This window comes from Carcharodon carcharias, chromosome 14 (assembly GCF_017639515.1).
Source record: "Carcharodon carcharias isolate sCarCar2 chromosome 14, sCarCar2.pri, whole genome shotgun sequence".
NCBI classification, from domain to species: domain Eukaryota; kingdom Metazoa; phylum Chordata; class Chondrichthyes; order Lamniformes; family Lamnidae; genus Carcharodon; species Carcharodon carcharias.
In genome coordinates, this window is record NC_054480.1 from 117,943,053 (window position 1) to 117,963,425 (window position 20,373).

Below are 20,373 nucleotides of genomic sequence, written 5' to 3' on the forward strand. Positions count from 1 at the left end.
TCTGTTTCACTCTTAACAAATGCTGCCAGACCATCTGAGTATTTCCAGCACTTTCTGGTTTTATTTAAGATTTCCAGCATCTGTAGTATTTTGCTTTCGTATTGGTAAACCCAAAATGCTGTTGGTTTTTTTTAAATGATTTTATTAGTTGTTTGTACTTCCATTGTATTATGTATTTCAACCTCTCCATATCTCTGTTCATTCACACCCTGCAGTATCTTCACATTGGCCTGAATCTTCTGTTTGTGTGCAGGGGCTGGCCCCGCACACTGATGCACGGCGATGTCAAGTGTGCGTCCTGATGTCACTGCACGTCATTCCGATCTTCAGTTCGGTGGGCGCGCACCCGAGTCGGCTGCTCGTCTGCTGAACTGTCAAAAGCCTATTAAGGCCACTATTAAACTAACTGAGGTACTTGTTGCAGCTGCCTGTCCAACCTTAAGGTTGGCGGGCAGACGAAGAGCCCAGGTGGCCTTCACATTTTTCATGAAACCGCATCCACGGGCGGGATGAGGGTTCATGAAGGGTTTATTAATTTAGTAAAATGTTTCATGTACGTTCATAAACATGTCCCAGCTCATGTGACAATGTCACAAGGGGACATGTCTGAATCATTTCTTTTATTTTTCACATTTTTATGACTTTTCTTAATCACCCTGAGGCAGCTCTGTCCCAGCCTGCCCGATGGGGAAAAAATTGTCCCCTCTGAGTGTAAAATCCCAATTCATAATTTCCCTCCCAAAGCACATTGTTTCGCAATTACCCCATTTGTCACTGCGTGGTCATTCCACAAGGCTATCTTATGTTTTTCTTCAGTCTTTTACAGTCCTCCTCACTAATTATCAGCCCTCCTACTTTCATCTTCTCATCAAGTTTCAGTACTGTGTTTCCCACCTTCAAGTCCGAATGACCCAGGGAACAAAAGTGGACCTGGGGGCGACAGTTTGGACATTCCTCCAATGCGAGCAGCACCCATTCGCCCTAATTCTGTTTCCTATCCTTCAACCAACTTCCCATCCATGCTGCTACATTTCCTCTTCGAGCAGACCCCTGAATTTTTTTATAACAAACCTCTTCTGAGACCCATTATCGAATCCCTTCTGAAAATCCATCTATGCCATATGACGCCAATATTTACTTGCTAAAATTGGTAATGGCCTCAGCATTGGGGATGGGGGTCAGTAGATTTCCCCCTCGGTTAACACCAACAAACAGTCCTTTGCTAAATTCATCATGGGGGCTGAAGCATCTGCCTCTACAGGCAGTGTGACCCTTTTAATATTCAAATCAAGGTTCTAAGCCCGTTTTAAGACCTGATTGATATATAAAGATAGAACTGGTCAGAATGTGCATGACACAGTCCGCAATCATCTTCACTGGTGATTGAGTCTGAAAGACCCTGGAAAGGGAAGTTTGAAATTATTTTTGTGCCATCAGAATGAGCAAGAGTGGGAGTGGACAGTGCAGCCTGTTCCTAGAATCATGTTGATTGCGTAATCCTAATGCTTTACAGTTAAAGAGATGCTATCACTGAAGCATTACTCAGCCCGGCTCCCTTTTTCCAGACTCAGCTAGAGGCATCTTTCACTCACAATCCAATTGGTACAGTTTGTTCCCCTGAGCTACACAGCTATTCTGGCAATCATCAATTGAGGCAAACGTTGACCATATTAGGAGATGATTATTGTTACTAAAAGCAATTCGTCTATGCCAACATGGGTTGCTGGAGGAATAGTAAATAGAACAAACTTAGCTTCTTTTAAAGAGGCCGGAATGGGGGGATGGGAATTGAGCTGGTTTCCACCAGATTTTGGACAGTGGGGCACCAACATTTTGGTGGTGAATATCAGGTTGTGGTCTGCCTTGATATTGCAGCAGCTGCCAAATGGAAAGTTGGCAACTTCTACATGTCCAGGGCCCTGCCTCAAAAAAGATATTAGATATTGCATGTGTGCCAATCAGGCTCCTAACGGCACCTGCAAGAGCGTGATACAAAATTTGTTGTTAAATAGGTGGAGCCTGTGTGTACGCGTTGTTTCAGGTCTACAGCAGCCTAACCAGCAGGCCCCAAAAAGTAGGGAGGCCTTTCGATCATTTTGTTTTTTTGAAGCCAGGAGGAGCAGAAGCATTAAACTGCATGTCACTGTAAACCCAAGCTGGACCCCTTCCCTTTCCTCTCCCCACTGCAACCAGGCTGGACCACTTCCCTTTCCTCTCCTCACTGCAAAGTGATGATGACCAGTTGGTTGAGGGATAAGTATTGGCCAGGCCACCCGGAAGAGCTCTTCGCTAGGTGCCAGTGAATCATTGCCCAGCGATAAACATGGTGTGTGGAGAGAACTAAATAGGGAACAGGAGAGGGTGCAGTCATGTTAAAAAGTAAAAGTTGCACAATGAAAGTGAGGCGGGGATGACACGGAGACTCAATATGAACCACATGTATGAAAGTAGATTAGCTGCTAATTATCTGACAAAAGGAGAAAAATATAATGCAAGTGAAATGAAGCAGTCTGCTGTACCTGTGCTGCCGTGGGTAGTGGTAATCTGATACCTTGGATTTGATAATCTGTCCCTCGGGTGAGAAGCTAACCTTCAAACTCTGAATCTTAGTGCAGACCACGTCTGGACTGGAAATATAACACAACATTGAAAACAGCAAGTTCCACTGAATCTGTTAATATTCATTTAAGTTGTTGAAACTACTTAAATCCATTATTTTGGATTGTCCCTTTTACTGTTCCCATTTCTCAGTTTTTCCTCAACTGGCTTGGTTTTCTGGTTCATGTGAGACTTCGAGTCTAGGATGACACTCCTAGCATTGAGGGAGTACTTGGCAATTTTCAATTATTTACAGTTCAGTAGCAAAGCTTGCAGCAATCTGGGAGTAAAGTTGTTTGGAGCAAAGGAAGCTATGAGACGCAAGACTGCAGTGCTAGGGAGGTGCATTTACAGTGTGACGTGTTTACATAAGTAGTTATTATAAATGTGGACATTGGAATTGTTAGTGAAAACATTTAGCACAGAAGTATGGCAAAAACAGGATGTAAGGCTTTAGGCAGGAGATATGTACGAGTAGAAGATGTTAATATATTCATAGATAGGATCCAAAATGATTGCTTTTATTAGTCAGTCCAAAGTATGTAACAGTGATGGATACCAGATCCCGGATGTCCAACATTGCCCGCCCCCGGAGTCCTGCTGAAGTTTAACTAACTGATATGGCTCAGTTTACCATGACTGTTGAGCTTCCCCCTACTCTCTCAGCCTGGACCACCCTGTTCACTGACTCATAGGATTTGAGCCCAGTGAGAGTTTGGGCTCATCAGCTTCCACTGTTGTGTAGAAACGGGTAGGGCATAGAGCTGCTGGAGTCACCTGATCTCCCACACAGTGGGGTTGAGAATGTGGGGTTGGTGATATACTTACACACACAACTCTTTGGAATTTGTCCAGGTGATTTTACTACAAGTTTCCCAGAACACACACACATACGTATACACATATATACACATACACACACTTATATACACACTCTCCCTCTCCTTCTCTCTCCCATACTCATTCAATTCCAGCTAATAATCCATATTTTGTAGATTAACCTGAGACCGATTGAAGCTGTGATTGAGGACTTGCAAAAGAAGACACATGAGCTGGCACAAGCAACAAGTGAAAACCCACCCAACATGAAGATGCTGCAGATGGTGCTGCAGGGTTCTGTGGGCACCACCGTCAATCAGGTTTGTGCATTGATCAGGGCAGAGGTCATGGGAATAGAGACAACCCTCTACCATAAATACAAAGAATATGTACAGCTGTGTTTGCTCTAATGGTGAGTTTGAAGGGAGTGAGACCATGGAAGCTTTGTTAAACTCCAGGATCCTGGGGGGAGGGGAGGGGGGTTGCTAAAGGAGTGGGGGATGTGGTTGGGGGGAGTGGAGGGGGGGCGGGGTGAGAGAAGTGGGGAGGGGGAGCTGGGTGGAGCGAAGGGGGGTGCTAAGGAGGGTTGTGGGGGGCAGGGTTGGGCATCCAAAACCTGGTATCTATCACTGTTGCAGGCTTTGGGCTGACTAATAAAAGCAATTGTTTTGGATCCTATCTACGAATATATTAACACCTTCTAACTAATAGAAGACAGAGAGTTGGGATAAAGGGGGCATTTTCAGGGTGGCAACCTGTAACTAGTGGAGTGCCACAGGGATCAGTGTTGGGGCCGCAATTATTTAGAATATATATTAATGACTTAGATGAGAGAAGTGATTATACTATCTCCAAGTTTGCGGATGACACAAAAATAGGTGGGAAGGCAAGTGGTGAGGATGACACAAGGAGTCTGCAGAGGGAAAAAGACAGGTTAAGTGCGTAGGAAAAAGCTTGGAAGATGGAATACAACGTGGGAAAATGTGAGGTTATGTACTTTGGCACAGAGCATAGAGGAGCTGAATGTTATTAAAATGGAGAAAGCTGCAGCACAGAGGATTTGGGGGTCCTTGTGCATGAATCAAAAAAGCTAACATACAAGTTCAGTGGGAAATTGAGAAGACAAATGGTCTGTGCCTCGGAGATTTTCAAGTGCTCACTTGCACGCAAGTGCGAAGTTCCCTGCTTGCCCTTGTCCCCCTCCCGCACAGGCGAAAAGGCATCATACAGTGTGGGCTGGAACAGGGTATAACATACACAGCAATACTATGAATAGACCAAGGTATAACACAGAGCCGTACCATGCTTGGACCAAGATATTACACACACACAGCAGGAAATTGATGGACCAGGGTATAACACACAGAACAGGCTGATGGATGGACATGGGTATAACACACAGAGCAGTTCTGTGGATGGACTCGGGTATAACACATTAGTACTGTGGATGGACACGGGTATAACACACACAGCAGTACTGTGGATGGACATGGGTAAAGCAGGTGCTAAAAGCCAATGTTTTGTGGACTTTTGTTGCAGGGTCCTCTAGAGGTAGCTCAAGTATTTTTGTCTGAAATTCCTGATGATCCAAAACTTTTCCGACACCACAACAAACTCCGAATCTGCTTCAAGGACTTTCTGAAAAGGTAAAGAACCCCTTCCATCCAGCTGATGGTTAATGACGTCAGCTCCACATCCAGTGTTTGAGCAACACTTTCTGGTTTATAGAACTGTGACTCAGACACAGCTACTGGAACACCACTAGTTCCTCATGGAACTTGGATAACTTTATATACATTATACCCAGAATGAAACATCACGTTTGTCTACCAAACCTTGCTTTTTCACTGGTCAGCCTCAGATACCTCCCTTTCCCAGAAGGGCTGAGGATATCCAGGGTCAGAATGAATGGTGCTAAGGAATTTGCTGTATTTTTTCAGTACCTTCAGCTTTAATCTCAAATCTGGGATCCAGATTTTCCATTGCACCCATTTTACCTAGGCCTCCGTGTCCCTCAGATATTCACCTTTCCTTTGTTTCTCTAATGGGCTTTCATTGTTAGCTTTGGCCCAATGGGCAGTGCTCTCATCTTTGAGCCAGAAGATTGTGGGTTTAAGGCCCGATGTGGAGTCTTGATCACATTAATTAGGCTGAGGGGGCGCTGTACTGTTGGAGGAGCCATTTTCAGGTGAAATGTTAAACCCAGCAACAAAAACTTCCATTTATACGGTGCCTTTAGGATCATAAAAAATTTCAAGGTACTTCACAGAAGCTACGTAAAGGGACATTAGGACAGGTGACTAAAACTTGGTCAGTGAGGTAGGTTTTCAGGCACACCTTAAGTGAGGAGTGAAAAGTAGAAAGGCAACAAGATTTCAGAAGGGAATTCCATAGCTTCAGCCCTTGGAGCTGAATGCACAGGCAGCAATGGTGGAGCGATGGAAGTTGGGGATGGTCAAGAGGTCAGAATTGGAGGAGTGCAGTGATGTCAGAGGGCTGGAGGAGGTTTCACGTGTAAGGGAGGGGTGAGACAATAGTGAGATTTGAAAACAAAGATAAGAATTTCCAAACCAATTCAAAGCATCACCAGTTGGACAAAAAAGAGTCCATGGCACCATTTGAAAAACAGCAGGGGATCCCCCCTCGTAAAGTGGTGTTATCTGGTTATTTTTCTCATCAGTTTAAAAATTAGCTACTACAATTCCCTACATTACAACATTGACTATACCTCAAAACACTTTCATGGATGCTGGCAGGAATGGAGAAATTTTAGTCATGAGGAGAAATTGGATAGTCTGGAGTTGTTTTCTTTGGAACAGAGGAGGCTGAGGGGAGATTTAACTGAGATGTATAAAATTGTGAGGGGTCTGGATAGAGTGGATAGGAAAGTTCTATTTCCCTTAGAAGAGAAGTCAAAAGCTGGGAATGTAGATTTAAAGTAACTGGCATTGGCAGCCAGGCTAGAGGGGAGTTGAGGAGTAACTTTTTCACCCAGATGTTGGTGGGGGTCTGGAACTTGCTGCTTGAAAGGGTGGTATAGGCAGAAATCCTCTTTGTATTTAAAAAAAAATACTTGGCTATGCACTTGAAATGCTATAACCAATAGGAGTATCAAGCAAGACCTGGATAGTGGGATTAGGTTGGGTATCTCTTTTGGGGAGACGATGGCATAGTGGTATTGTCACTGGACTAGTAATTCAGAGATCTAAGGTAATGCTCTGGGGAACTGGGTTTGAATCCCACCACGGCAGATGGTAGAATTTGAATTCGATTTAAAAAAAAGTCTGGAATTAAGTCTAACGATGACCATGAAGCCATTTTGTAAAAAAGCCATCTAGTTCACTAATGTCATTTTAGAGAAGGAAATTGGCCGTCCATACCTGGTCTTGCCTACGTATGACTCCAGACTCTCAGCAATGGGCTCTGAAATGGTCTAGCAAGCCACTCAGTTGTATCAAACTGCTAAAAAGTCTAAAAGGAATGGAACTGGATGACCACCTGGTATCGAGCTAGGCACTGCACAGCACTGTGGGTGTGCCTACACAACGTGGACTGCAGCGGTTCAAGAATGTAGCTCACAACCGCCTTCTCGAGGGCAATTAGGGATGGGCAATAAATGCTGGCCCAGCCAGCAAAGCCCATATCCCATGAATGAATAAAAAAAAGTACACCTGGCACAGCAATGGCCTCCTTCTGTGCTGTAAATATTTCATGTTCCTATTAAATGTACTTCATTGGTTGTAAGTACTTCAGAAAATTCTAAGGTCATGAAAGGTGCCATATAAATTCAGGTTTGGCCTTTCTTCAATGCTGCTGTTACTCGACTGAAATGATCAGTTTCATTTTCCAGCAAATACTCCACCACTCATTCTTGTGCTTTCTCTGTCCCCACCATCCATTTTCTGATACCATGTGTGTCCAACAATTATCTCTTGGTTCTGAAGAAGGATGTGAAACTGGTTTTCACTCCCTCCAAAAGGGGCTGATTTCTGACCTACTGTGTACACTTCCAAATCTGTATCAGATTTCCAGCACCTGCAGGATTTTATTTTTTAAATCTGTATTTGCATAAGGAGAGTCCATTTCGCTCTCGGCCAACAGTTTTGGTAGTCTCATTGATCATTCATCTCATTGCTGCTTGTAGGAACATGTATACATGTTCAGGATAGAACATGTATAGGAACTTGTATATGTCTTGACTGTAATATTGTAGATGCCTGGCCTGTGACTGACCTATATTACAGTTACCTTTCTCTTCTGACTATCACAGGTGTGAAGATGCCTTGAAGAAAAACAAAAGCCTGATCACGTCTGAGCAGCTTGAGTATCAGCGCGAACTCGAGCGGAACTATGAAGCTCTTGAGCACAACCTGCAACCATTTATTAAGCGCAGGATCCCACAACTTTATGTCACAACCTGCTTGCAGTCACCTCAGGTGGTGTGATATATACTTTGAAAAGCATTCCAAGGACCCTATCACTGAATGGAGTGACACTCCTGTTAGAATGATATTACTGTTTAGATAACTATTCACAAACTACCTGTGATGTAAGAATGGAAAACGAATGTATACATCTGGTTCAGTCAAAAGTCACTTCACTGCACTCGATACCTGAACCTTGACATTTACATTTTGTTAAAATATTTGGAAGGATTTAGTTTTGCTCCCTGATGTTCTTTGCTATTTATGTCTCTCCCTGGGCTGCATGCTTCTCAGCTCAGTTACACGCTAAAACAACAATTTGAATTCTTCAAATCAAAGTTGCTTTTGGCAGCTGATCTCCACATCGCATCTTCTCTTTCAGCCCTCCAGAAACACCATTTATCTGCTGATAACTGATTGCTTAAACCCTATTAAATGGACTTACTAGTCCAGACACACGCGGACCATGCAGTATTAGAGATGCACTGCATTTATTGTAGGTTGTGGTAATATTTGTGTCTGGGCATATTGTTAACTGACCAAGGAAACTGTGTGTTTGCTCTGCCCCCTATAGGCCCTGCTTGATGTAACAAGTTAAATTCCAATGCTTCCTTGGGGCGAAAACTGCTCTAACAGGCTTTTGAATGGCATTTGCCATCAATTAGACTTGTCCCTGGGTATGGCTGGTTATGTTACTGGACTAGTAATCCAGAGATTACTGCACTGTTGATCTTCAGGCATGCGTTCAAATCCTAGCAGTTGGGAATTTAAACTCAATCAGTTTAATAAATGTTGGATCAAAAAGCAAGTATGGACCATGAAACTGCTGGCTTGTCATAAAAACCCACCTGCTTCACCAATGCCCTTTGGGGAAGAAAATCTCCCTCCTTTACCTGTCTGGCCTATGTGTGACCCCAGATGCACAAGCAATGTGGTTGATTCTTAACTGCTTCATGTCAATGATAACCATTACAGGGAGAGGATAACATTGAGAGAGCATTATTGTGCAGATACAAATTTAATAGGACTCTGAAATGGCACAGTAAGCCACTCAGTTATACCAAGTCAAAAGTATACTAAGGATAAAACCAGACAGACAATCCAGCATCAACCTAGGTTCCAAATTTGGACGTGATAAAGGCAGTTCAGCTCACCTTGCAGAGTTCCCCTAACACCTGGGGATTTGTGCCAAGATTGAGGAAGCTGCCCCACTGTCTATCAAGCAACAGCCTGGCATAGTCATACCAAATCATACCTTTCAGTCAACACCCAAGACGTCACCATCCCTGCCCCACTGGCAGCACAGAGCCACTAGAAGTGATGGCACAGTGGTGTACAGTCAGGAACATGTGGGCCTCTGAGTTCTCAATATTGACACTGGACCCCGTGACGTCTCATGGCATCAGGTCAAACACAGGCCAGGAAACCTCCTACCATTACTTTCCTCCCTCCCTCGGTGATCCTCCATGTTGAACACCACTTAGAAAAGGCACTGAAGGTGGGGAACTTTAAGAGTGGGTTGGTAGCAACACTATTGACCAAGCTGGCCAAGTTCTGGAGGTCTTTGCTACCAGTTAGGGCCTATGGCAGGGGTGAGAGAACCAACATGATGGAAAATCCTACCTGAACACTTCCTCATCAATCTACCTGTCAATAGAGTGTTTAGTAGGAAAGATCATCGCACAGATCTTGTGAAGTCCATCCATCATGTTTCGCATTATCACCTTGCCAAATGGGATAGAAAGAAAGACTTCAATTTATGTAGCACTTTTCAAAATCATTGGACATCTCAAAGTGCTTCACAGCCAATAAAGTACTTTTTAAAAAAAATTGTAGTTACTGTTATAATGTAGGAAACATGGCAGCTAATATACACTTCGCAAACTCCCTCAAACAACAAAAAGCAGGACAAATCCAATCTGACCAAATACTGCTCCATTACTCTACTCTCAATCATCAGCAAAGTGATGGAATGTATCCTTGACAGTCCTATCAAGCAGTACTTAGCAATCACCTGTTCATTGATGCTCAGTTTGGGTTCCGCAAGGACCAGACTTCGTTGCAGCCTTGTCCAAACATGGACAAAAGAGCTTATTTCAGAAGTGAGAATGGCTGCTCTTGACATCAAGGCAGAATTTGACCGAGTGTGGCATCAGGAAGCCCTGGTAAAATTGAAGTCAATGGGAATCAGAGGGAAACTCCACTGGTTGGAATCATACCTAGCATAAAAGAAGATAGTTGTGGTTATTGGAGCCCAGTCATCTCAGTCCCAGGACAGCTGCAGGACTGCAGCAGTTCAAGAGGCAACTCACCACCACTTTCTCAAGGGCAGTTAGAGATGGGCAATAAAGATGCTGGCCTAGCCGGTGTTGCCCATGTCCCATGAAAGAATAAAAAAAGCTCTTTGTATCCTAGGCCCAATCATTTTCAGTTACTAATCAATGACCTCCCCATCATGATATCGCCAGAAGTAGGGATGTTTGCTGATGATTGCTCAATGTTCAATAGCATTTGCATTTCTCAGATGCTGAAGCTGTCTGTGCCCATTTGTTGCAAAACCTGAACACCATTCAATCTTGTGATGATAAATGGCGAGTAACATTGAAGCCACATAAGTGCCAGGCAGGACCATCTCAAACAAAAGAGAGTCTAACTACCTTCACCAACCAGACTGTTCATTGGTATTACCACCATGGAATTCCCCACAATCAACATGTTGAGGGTCACCATTGACCAGATATTGAAATGGACCAGCCATATGACTACTGTGGTGACAAGAACAGGTCACAGGCTGGGAATTCTGTGACGAGTAACTCACCTTCTGACTCCCCAAAGCCTTTTTACCATCTACAGAGCAAATGGCAGGAGTCCGATGGAATACCGTCCATTTGCTTGGATGAGTGCAGCTCCAACAACACTCAGGAAACTCAAAACCATTCAAAAGAAAGCAGTCCACTTGATTGGCACCACATCCGCTACCCATAGCATTCACTTCCTCCACCACTGGTGCATCGTGACTAGTAGTGTGCACCATCTACCTGATGCACTGCAACAACCCGACAAGGCTTCTTCTACAACACTCTCCAAGCTAGCAAAGGACAAGGGCAGCAGACACATGGGAACACCAGCACCTCCAAATTCCCATCCAAGTCACACACCATCCTGACTTGGAATAATCTGCTGTCCCTTCATTGCTGTTGGGTCACAATCCTGGAACTCCCTCCATAATGACACTGTGGGTGTACCTATACCAGATGGACTGCAGCAGCTCAAGAAAGTGGCTCACCACCACCTTCTCAAGTGTAATTACAGGTGGCCAATTAGTGCTGGTTTTACCACCACCATCCAGGTCCTGTGAATGAATAAAGAAACCTTTTGACTTCAAACATTTTTGTCCACTAAGTTTCTGAAAGTGTGAGCTGATAACAGCACAAGGAAAGGAACAAGGCATCTGGGATTTGAATGAACAGGGTAACAGGGTAATTCCTTTACCAATGAGATACAAAGATCAGGAAATAGATAGTGAAAAGACTGAGAAATGTTCATATAAGTGGGCGAATTTAATGTCAAACTCACCAGGGAGTTTGATTGTCAATAAGTAACACTTATCACATCATTAAAATGTGATAAATCATTATCACATTGTTTATAATGACAAGACTTAACTTTCTATGGTGAATTTAATCAGTAAATTCTTTTTATTCTTTTGCGTGATGTGGGTGTCACTGGCTAGGCCAACATTTATTGCCCATCCCTAATTGCCCTTGAGAAGGTGATGTAGAGCTGCCTTCTTGAACTGCTGCAGTCCCTGTGGTGTGGGTACACCCACGGTGCTGTTAGGGAGGGAGTTCCATGATTTTGACCCAACAACAGTGAAGGTACGGTGATATAGCTCCAAGTCAGGGTGATGTGTGGTTTTGTGGGGAACTTGCAGTTGGTGGCATTCCCATGCATCTGCTGCCCTTTTCATTTGATGTGGTGTTTTGGCCCAGCAGATGGTAAATGCTGAGCTGCTCAAATCCCAGAGGGAAACTTGAAACAACTGCCACAGCTGTTTTGCAAGTTATATTTTGATTCCGTGATGCCTGCCTTGAATTCAGTAGTAATAAGTCCACCGAGTCTTAGAGGTTTTTTTTTCACCAAACTAAATTAAACATTTATTAATAAAATAAATAATTTTTAAGCACATACATAGGTCTACAAATTACTGCTATGATAACTCTTAGGTCCCCTAATTAATCTAACTTCCAGTTACACCTCTGTTAAGGCAACAGTAAAAGCAAAATAGATTTTAACAGAGCCAGGCAAAGCACATGTTACCCTGGACAGGGATATTCACAGCGAATTCTCTTAGCTTCGGTTCCCGTGGGCAGCAGCTTGGTACACAGAGGCTGGAGGCTTTTCACACTTGTTGGATCTTAGAATGCCTTCTTTCCTTATACATAGCCTCATCTCCTTTATACATGTTTCTCCCTTTTTAACGTAAATCCCATTGTTTCAACATGCCTTTGGACTTTACCTTTCTAATAAAAAAAATCTTTCATAGTACCAATTATATCAGTAAGCTTTGGGAAAAAATAAGTACACTATTTGGCTTCTTCTGGCTAAGTGTAACATTTCACCCTCTCTTTGAAATTCATGACTACTCTGGTTTATCTCAAAATGCAAATTTTCCTTTTACACCTCACATTCTAAAATTTCAGCAATGTTTACTTATTTAGCATTTCAAAGCTAGCTTCTCTTCTGATACATCACAGCCATCAGATCAGCTGTCTTTAATTCAATTAAGACACACACACACACTATCCAGACCCCACTATTCCTACTTTACAATAAATTCCAATAACCTGATAAAAATAATTATATTTTCACGACAGTGTTAGAGATTGTGGGTTTGGAAGGTGCTGTTGAAGGAGCCTTGGTGAGTTGCTGCAGCGAGTTCCCAAAAAAACTTGGAAGCCTCAGGGCGTGACACTGTTTTCATGAACAGTGGAATGACGCAATGTGAACAATAACTTATGAATCTTCACACTTAGCCGCACCTCTGCTCCTTGTTTACACTTGCTGCACCAGTTATTCTTAAATAACGGCAAGTGCTGTTAGCCTCACTGCTATTTTGACAGCAAAGTTTGGTCCGTTGTTTAAACCTGTGTAAACAGCACAAAATGGGGATCAGTCTGGTTTTGCTGTGGGATTTTGGGATTTTTCCACTCATCCCAGATAAAAAGATGAATCATCTGAAAAACCCAATGAGTAAGCCTGCTTTGTACTGTGATTATACAGAAAAAGAAAGTCAGTCTGTGTTGAGATATCTGACCTTAGTTGGGGCAGGGTTAAGTGGTTGCAGTTGACCTCTGTACCATTGGGTTAGGGGGAACAAAATCTGCTAGAGATTCCATTTCTGATAGTTATCAGTGGGGGACTAAATTCCAGAGAGAGTGAGAGACCAGGGAAACTATACAGAGAGAGGGTGAGAACAAGGGAACTGCATTCCAGAGAGAGAGCGAGTGAGACACCAGGGGAACTGTACACAGAGGGATTGAGACACCGTTGACCTGAACACAGAGAGATTGAGACATTGGGGAACTGTACACTGAAAGAGGGAGAGAGACTGGCAAACTGTACACAGAGAGATTGAGACTCTGGGGAACTGTACACAGATTGAGACACTGGTGAACTGTACACAGAGAGATTGAGACACTGGGGAACTGCACACAGCGACACTGAGACACTAGGGGACTGCACACAGAGAGTAAGAGGCCAGGGAAACTACACCCAGAGGGAGAGAGACTGGTGAACTGTACACAGAGATTGAGACATTGGGGAACTGTACACAGAAAGAGGGAGAGAGACTGGCAAACTGTACACAGAAAGACTGAGACTCTGGGGAACTGTACACAAAGATTGAGACACTGGTGAACTGTACATAGAGAGATTGAGACACTGGGGAACTGCACACAGAGAGAGAGGCCAGGGAAACTGTACACACAGAAGGAGAGAGACTTGGTGAACTGTACACAGAGAGATTGAGACTCTGGGATACTGTACACAGAAGAGATTGAGACATTGGGGAACTGTACACAGAGATTGAGGCACTGGGAAACTGCACACACAAAGAGGGAGAGAGACTGGCAAACTGTACACAGAGAGATTGAGACTCTGGGGGAACTGTACACAGAGATTAAGACAATGGCGAATTGTGCACAGGAATTGAGACACTGGGGAAATGTACACAGAGATATTGGGACCCTGGGGAACTGTACACACAGAGAGGGAGAGAGAGAGATTGAGAACTGTACACAGAGAGCGTGAGAGATTGGAGAATTATACCCAGAGAAAGTGAGACTGGAAATTGTATCCCTACTGGAGAGGAGTTTGAAATAGAAAACTTCACCCAAACCCGTATTGCAGTCTCTTCAAATTCCAATCACTGCAGCAGCTCAGCTTTACATAATACAGCACAAATAGTAACAAAACTCCAGATAACTGCAAACACCCAGTGTTTGTCTAGTATTTGAACTTTAACCCTGGGGCTCTCCAGTTCCCCATTTGGCTGCCATTTTTTGTTTAATTTTTAAAAATTCAAAATGATTCTGATTTGTTGGTTTCTGCTAGAAGCTAACAATCCACCTGGTAAAGAACAGCATGATCTGTCATGCAGTCTCTGCAGTGGGTGTCTGTCACTGTCCAATTAATACCTGTTAATGTTACACCGCTTGTATTTATATGACTATAATGCACTGATTATTAATAAACATTCATATAAATCATTCTGCATTTTTAAATCAGGGATGCAAAAGTAAGACATGTATGGAGCTCATCCAAACTACTGAACAGTCTGTTGGACATAGCCTAGCCTGCTCTGGGATTCCAGGTGAAATTTTCCTATTCCTTGGGTGGGAATCAGAAAGCTTTCCAATTAAATCTGGAGTCAGGCAGGGTTGCCCTCTCTCCCCTGTCCTGTTTGTATGTTGCATTGTGTGTGTCCATCAGGAAGGATCTGGGCATCAGAGGAGTGATGATCCTAGGCAGTGGAGGCACTCAGTTCAAAGCCTCCTTGTACGTGGACGATGTCATCGTCTTCTGCTTGGATCCGCTGTCAGTGCGCAGACTGATCCACATCTGCAACCAGTTTGAACTGGCCTCAGGGGCCAAGGTAAATCAAGGCAAGAGCGAGACCATGTTATTTGGGTACTGGGCTGACCTATTCTTTGTTCCCTTCACTGTCAGATCAGACTGTCTGAAGGTGCTGGCGATATGGCTCGGAGGGACCGGGGCATGCATTAGAAACTGAAAGGAGCAAGTAGCCATGATCAAACAAAAATTGGGCATGTGGGAGCGATGTTCCCTCTCCATTGTGGGTAAGAACCTGGTCATCAGGTGTGAGGCACTCTTGGTGTTGCTGTACATGGCGCAGGTCTGGCCCATTCCTCACTCCTGCGCAGAGCAAAACACCCGAGCCAACTTCCGCTTTATCTGGAGGTTGAAAATGGATCATGTTCACAGGGACATGGTGTGCAAGACTCTAGATAAAGGGGGAAACAACGTGCCCAACATCACCCTCATCCTGAAGGCTACCTTTGTGTGCGGCCCTCCGTAGACCCTCGGTACGCAAACACCAAGTGTCACTACATGCTGAGGTTCTACCTGTGTTGTGAAGGATGGGTTTGGCCATGCTGCTGTGCAACCCTCCAAGTAGTTGGACTGTGCCGTACCACCTGTCCCTCGTGGAAACATTTATGCAGAGAAACACCTTTGACCACAAGCCCATTAGGCAGTGGTTGGCATGTAACATCCTAGAGGCCCTGCAGGAAAAGGAGATGATGGATCCTGTGGCATGGTTCCCCAAGCAGACTGTCAAAATCATTTGGCAGAATGCCTCATTGCCAGGACTTTCCAACAGGCACCAAGATGTAGCTTGGCTGATGGTGAGAAAGGCCCTCCCTGTCAGATCTACAGGCTGTTCCCAAGGACACACGCCGAGACAAAGATCAACTGCCTGAAACTTTGGTCTGCCTGAAACTTGTTGGTCTTCCAGTGCAAAGAGTTGTCCCCGACCGAGTGTTGCAGACTGGCACATTCCAAGATCCAGGACTACGTGCTGAGGGATGCATTAAAGCTTGGGGCAGCCACTGCAAAGGCCTAATGGGGAAAGGTCACTGTGTAAGACATTTTAGCCATAGTGCATCGAGGGGCTGGGAATTGTATAGACCCCTCGGGCTGTATGACTCACAATGAATGCATGCAGTGAATACTAAATGTATTATAATTGTATTGTAGAACCTCAGAGCGCAACATGATCTACGTAAAAAAATGAATATCATTGCACTTTCTGTAATGGCTATTTTGAAATGTTTTGTTATGTTCTTTTAGATATTTAATGAATAAAGTATTTATTTGCAATAAAATCCCTGCAGTGTTTCTTGGTGTAACTGCACCACTTTGTGGAGAAAATGAGGATGATCAACAGATATGGAAAATCCAAGTTCAGGAGATACTCAGGTTGGAACTGTACAGAGCTCTACTAGAATCGTTGGATCATTGATTGGTTGCGACACAGCAGGAGGCCATTCAGAGCATTGTGCCTGAGCTGGCTCTCTGCAAGAGCAGCTCACCTAGACCCGGTCCCCGCCTTTTCCATGTAGCAATGCAGTTTTTCTTTCTCTTTAGAAAATTATCCAGTTCTCTTCCGAAGGCCTCGACTGAAGCTTCCCCCACCACACTCTCAGACACTGCATTCCAAGATCCTAACAATGTGTCATGTGAAAAAATGTTTTTCCTGGAGTCTCCATTGCTTCTTTTGCCAATCACCTTAAGTCAGTGTCCTCTGTTTCACGATCTTTCCGCCAAAGGAAACAGTTTCTCCTTCTGTCTAGTCTCTTCATGATTTTGAAAGCCTCCTCCACTGAGTCTGTAAAAGTCAGATGACCGTCACCCTCCTGCAGTTGCACAGTCAGTGGATGTGTCTTAAAGCTGCCCCGTTTTACCTGTTACATTTAGCATTCCTCACTTTAGGTTTGATCGCTCAACTATTATTTTATTTTGAATGGATCTTTAATTTCCCCTATTTTGCTTGGTTTGAATTCAATGTCTGCATCCTTATTCATTCAAGACATTTTGATCTTGGACTATGGCAAAAATTAAACAAACTAGCTTTTATTGCTGTTGAAAAACACAGGTTCCATATATTGTAACAGTCTATTTTCTGAATGGGATTTGCCTGATGTTTCTTTGCATCTTTCTGTCTGCCTGGAATGTACCTCCTGATAGGGTGGTGGAAACAGATTGAATAGTAACTTTCAGAAAAGATTTAGACAAATACTCAAAAAGGAGAAAAAGTGCAGGCTACAGGGAAATAGGTGAGGGGAGCTAATTAGATAGCTCTTTCAAAAAGCTGATCCAGGCCTAATGGGCTGAATGGCCCCCTTCTGTACTTTTTAATTCTATTAAAGATCGAGATTGAAGCATGAGGAAAAGTTAAAGGGTAAAATCAAAATTTTATTTAAAAACAGATTCTGCATAAACATTTTACAGAAATCAAAATTGCACCTAGGCAAATTGCACTCCAGTTTTGTCCATCAATGCTGCGTCCAGCCACAGCAGGGCAGCAGAGAGATTAGTGAAATCAACTGTGCTTCAATGTCATTGATGCTATTTCACAATCAACCAGCAGGCGGCAAAGCCACACAAGGCATCTTTCCCTGCAGGATTAAACCTTGTATCCAGATCCTCTGATATATTCATATTTTGAAACAGTACCTACCTGGTCAGGCTGTGGCTGGCTACAACAGGCAGGGCCATTTTGGTATAAACTTTGAGACTTTGATTCTGTGACACTGTAACTGAATAAAAATAGGTGTGAGGTACTCAAAAATTTTAATCCTATCTCCTTTGCAGTTGTTAACAAGAATGAGAGAACTTTTAGTTTGCTACAGTCATCAATAGGTCATTGTCCAGGCTGCTACAAGCATCTAGTTTCAATTGTAGCTTAAGCAGCAAGTTCTAACAGGTCAGTTTGGAATCTGGTTCCCACCTGATTTCCACTTCCTATGAGAATTTGCAATAACCAAGTGTTTTGAATTTGGTGTCACTTATGGCTCACTGCACCACTGGCAGATCTGGCTTGGTAGATTCTGGGTCTTATTGTGTTAGCAGTAGGACTAATTATACTAAGTTGTTCAAAGGTCAGGGGAAGAAAAATTGGCAGGTTTTGAAGAGAGGGAGGGACTGTGTGAAACCATTATTGTTCATTTCCCATGTTCCAAAACTTGCACTTATATAGCATCTTCAACATAGCAAATTGTCCCAAGATGTTTCATGGCAGCATTGTCAACAAAAATTAACACTTAATTACGTAAGGTCAGAGGTGACCAAAAACTTGGTCAAAGTCTTAAGTTTGAAGGAAGAGGGAGAGAGAGAGAGATAGAGAGGTTTCATGAGGGGATTCTAGAGCTTGGGGCCTAGGCAGTTGAAGTCAATGACAGAGTGATGACAATCAGTGATGGGCAAGAGGCCAGAATTGCAGGAGTGCAAAGGTATTGGAGCACTGTAGGGCTTCAAGATTTTACAGAGATACAGAGATACAAACTGATAGATTGGTTAAGGCAGAAAGAAAAATTGACCAAATATAGCAAAAGGACAGAAATGAAAGGTGACATCCAGTCTCCATGCTCAGGAGTCAAAGGTTAGAGATCACCTGTTCACCACTTTTCAGTTCATCTCATCTCTTACTCTGAGTATTTGAAGGTAAACTGTAATAATAAGGAGATTATATGTTGATGCCAGGGTCCAGTCTACAGGTGATCATAAATCCAACCAACCATTGTTATGACCTGTACAGAACATTCCTGCAGGAAGTTGTGGAACTGCCAAGGGAATAAGCTTAAACAGGAAGGTTTTACTGGCAGTGGCCCCTGTTTACAAAACAAATCATTCAGAAGCAGTGATCTAATGAAAATAGAAAATGCTGGAAATGGGTCAGTAAGCATCTACCGAGAGAGGGAGGAACAGCGTTAACAATTCAGATTGATGATCTTTCATCAGTTCTACTGATTATTTCCAGAATTTTCTATTGTTACTCAGGTAAAAATAATGATAACTTTATTTCTGCATCTGAATTATTTTGCTTTTGATCTAATTAGGATGCTGTAAATCATGAGGAGTCACTCTTGTAATCACAGGCTGGATTATAGCTTCAATTGTTATCTGCTTTCTGTGGTCTTGGACCCATGTCAATAATCCTCAAGAACATTTTTATTATGAAGAAAACCTGGCTTAGTGAAGGGCTGAGATTTAGGAGGTGAGATGAGGTAAATCCGGAAGTCATGATTAGATAACTATAGCTTCGGATTTTAAAGCCAAGTTTTAAAAGCCATTGCTGCACATTTGGAAACAATTAGTTGAAAAAGCCATGCCCATAATTGGGTATAATTGAGAGGTGACCAGAGGCTCTAATGTGGTTCATTTAAACAGAAGTGGCACTGAGTATGTACACCTGGAAGGGATGGGGCGCTTGAGCTAAGGCTCCTGGCACATCTATAGATTTCACCCATCACCTCAGAATTCAAACTCCTAGAAGGTATAAATGTAAGGTTGAATGGTTGAAGGTCCTCCACTGCTGATCCTCATCCTCAACATCAAGCAGCTGACACCTTTGACTTGTTTCTGCAGTTATTTGGTTTAGGAGCTGAGTCATTCTGGTACAGAAGGCAGCTATTCGGCCCATTGAGACCATTCTCGCTCTCTGTAGAGAGCCCCATATTACCTGCTCTACCCCAGTAGCCCTGTAAACTTAGTTCCTTCAAGTGCCCATCCAATTTCCTTTTGAAATCATTCGTTGTCTCTGTTTCCACCTCCTTAATGGTCAGCGAGTTCCAGGTCATTACCACTTGATGTGTGAAAAAGTTCTTCCCATGCCCACCCCCTGCATCTCTTGTCCATAATCTTAAATCTCTGTCCCCTATTCTTTACTATCAGCTAAGAGGAACAGCTTTCCTTTGCCTACTTTATCTAAATCTGTCATAATCTTGTACACCTCTATCAAATCTCTCCTCAATTCCCTTCACTCCAAGGAGAACAACCTCAAGATTCTCCAACCTAATCTTATAACTAAAATCCCCCATCCCTGGAACCATCCTGGTAAATCTTCTCTACACTCTCTCCAGGACCCTCACATTGTTTTTAAAATGTGGTGACCGGAACTGCACAGTGGTTATTTATTGAAGTCCGTGCACTAACCATGCACTAGTTTGATCACCGCTGCTGCATGCCAGATCATTCAGTGACAAAGCCATTCATGCTGTGGAAATGCAAGGAATGACATGGAGGAATCCACAGAATCCCAGGAATGATGGTTCACCAGTTTTTCTTAGCTCACTCATGGGATGTGGGCATCGCCAGCTAGGCCAGCATTTATTGCCCATCTTTAGTTCCCCTTGAGAAGGTGGTGGTGAGTTTCCTTCTTGAACTGCTGCAGCCCATGTAGTTTAGGTACACCCACAGTGATGTTAGGGAGTGAGTTCCAGGATTCTGA

The 20,373-nt window shown here is 43.4% G+C and overlaps 1 protein-coding gene across 5 annotated transcripts in view; it reads left to right on the top strand.

Moving 5' to 3' along the window:
* The window catches only part of LOC121286849 (dedicator of cytokinesis protein 7-like), a 203,439-nt gene extending 193,414 nt beyond the window's left edge, over positions 1-10,025 (top strand). For 4 of the 5 annotated variants that reach the window (XM_041203978.1, XM_041203980.1, XM_041203979.1 and 1 more), the window contains exons 44-46: positions 3,594-3,737; positions 4,957-5,063; positions 7,688-10,025. In XM_041203978.1, coding sequence (XP_041059912.1) covers positions 3,594-3,737; positions 4,957-5,063; positions 7,688-7,862 — 426 coding nt within the window. In that variant the 3' untranslated portion in view covers positions 7,863-10,025. The remainder of the gene's footprint in view (positions 1-3,593; positions 3,738-4,956; positions 5,064-7,687) is intronic. The other variant, XM_041203983.1, reaches the window with a different exon arrangement.
* Positions 10,026-20,373: the final 10,348 nt, after the last annotated feature.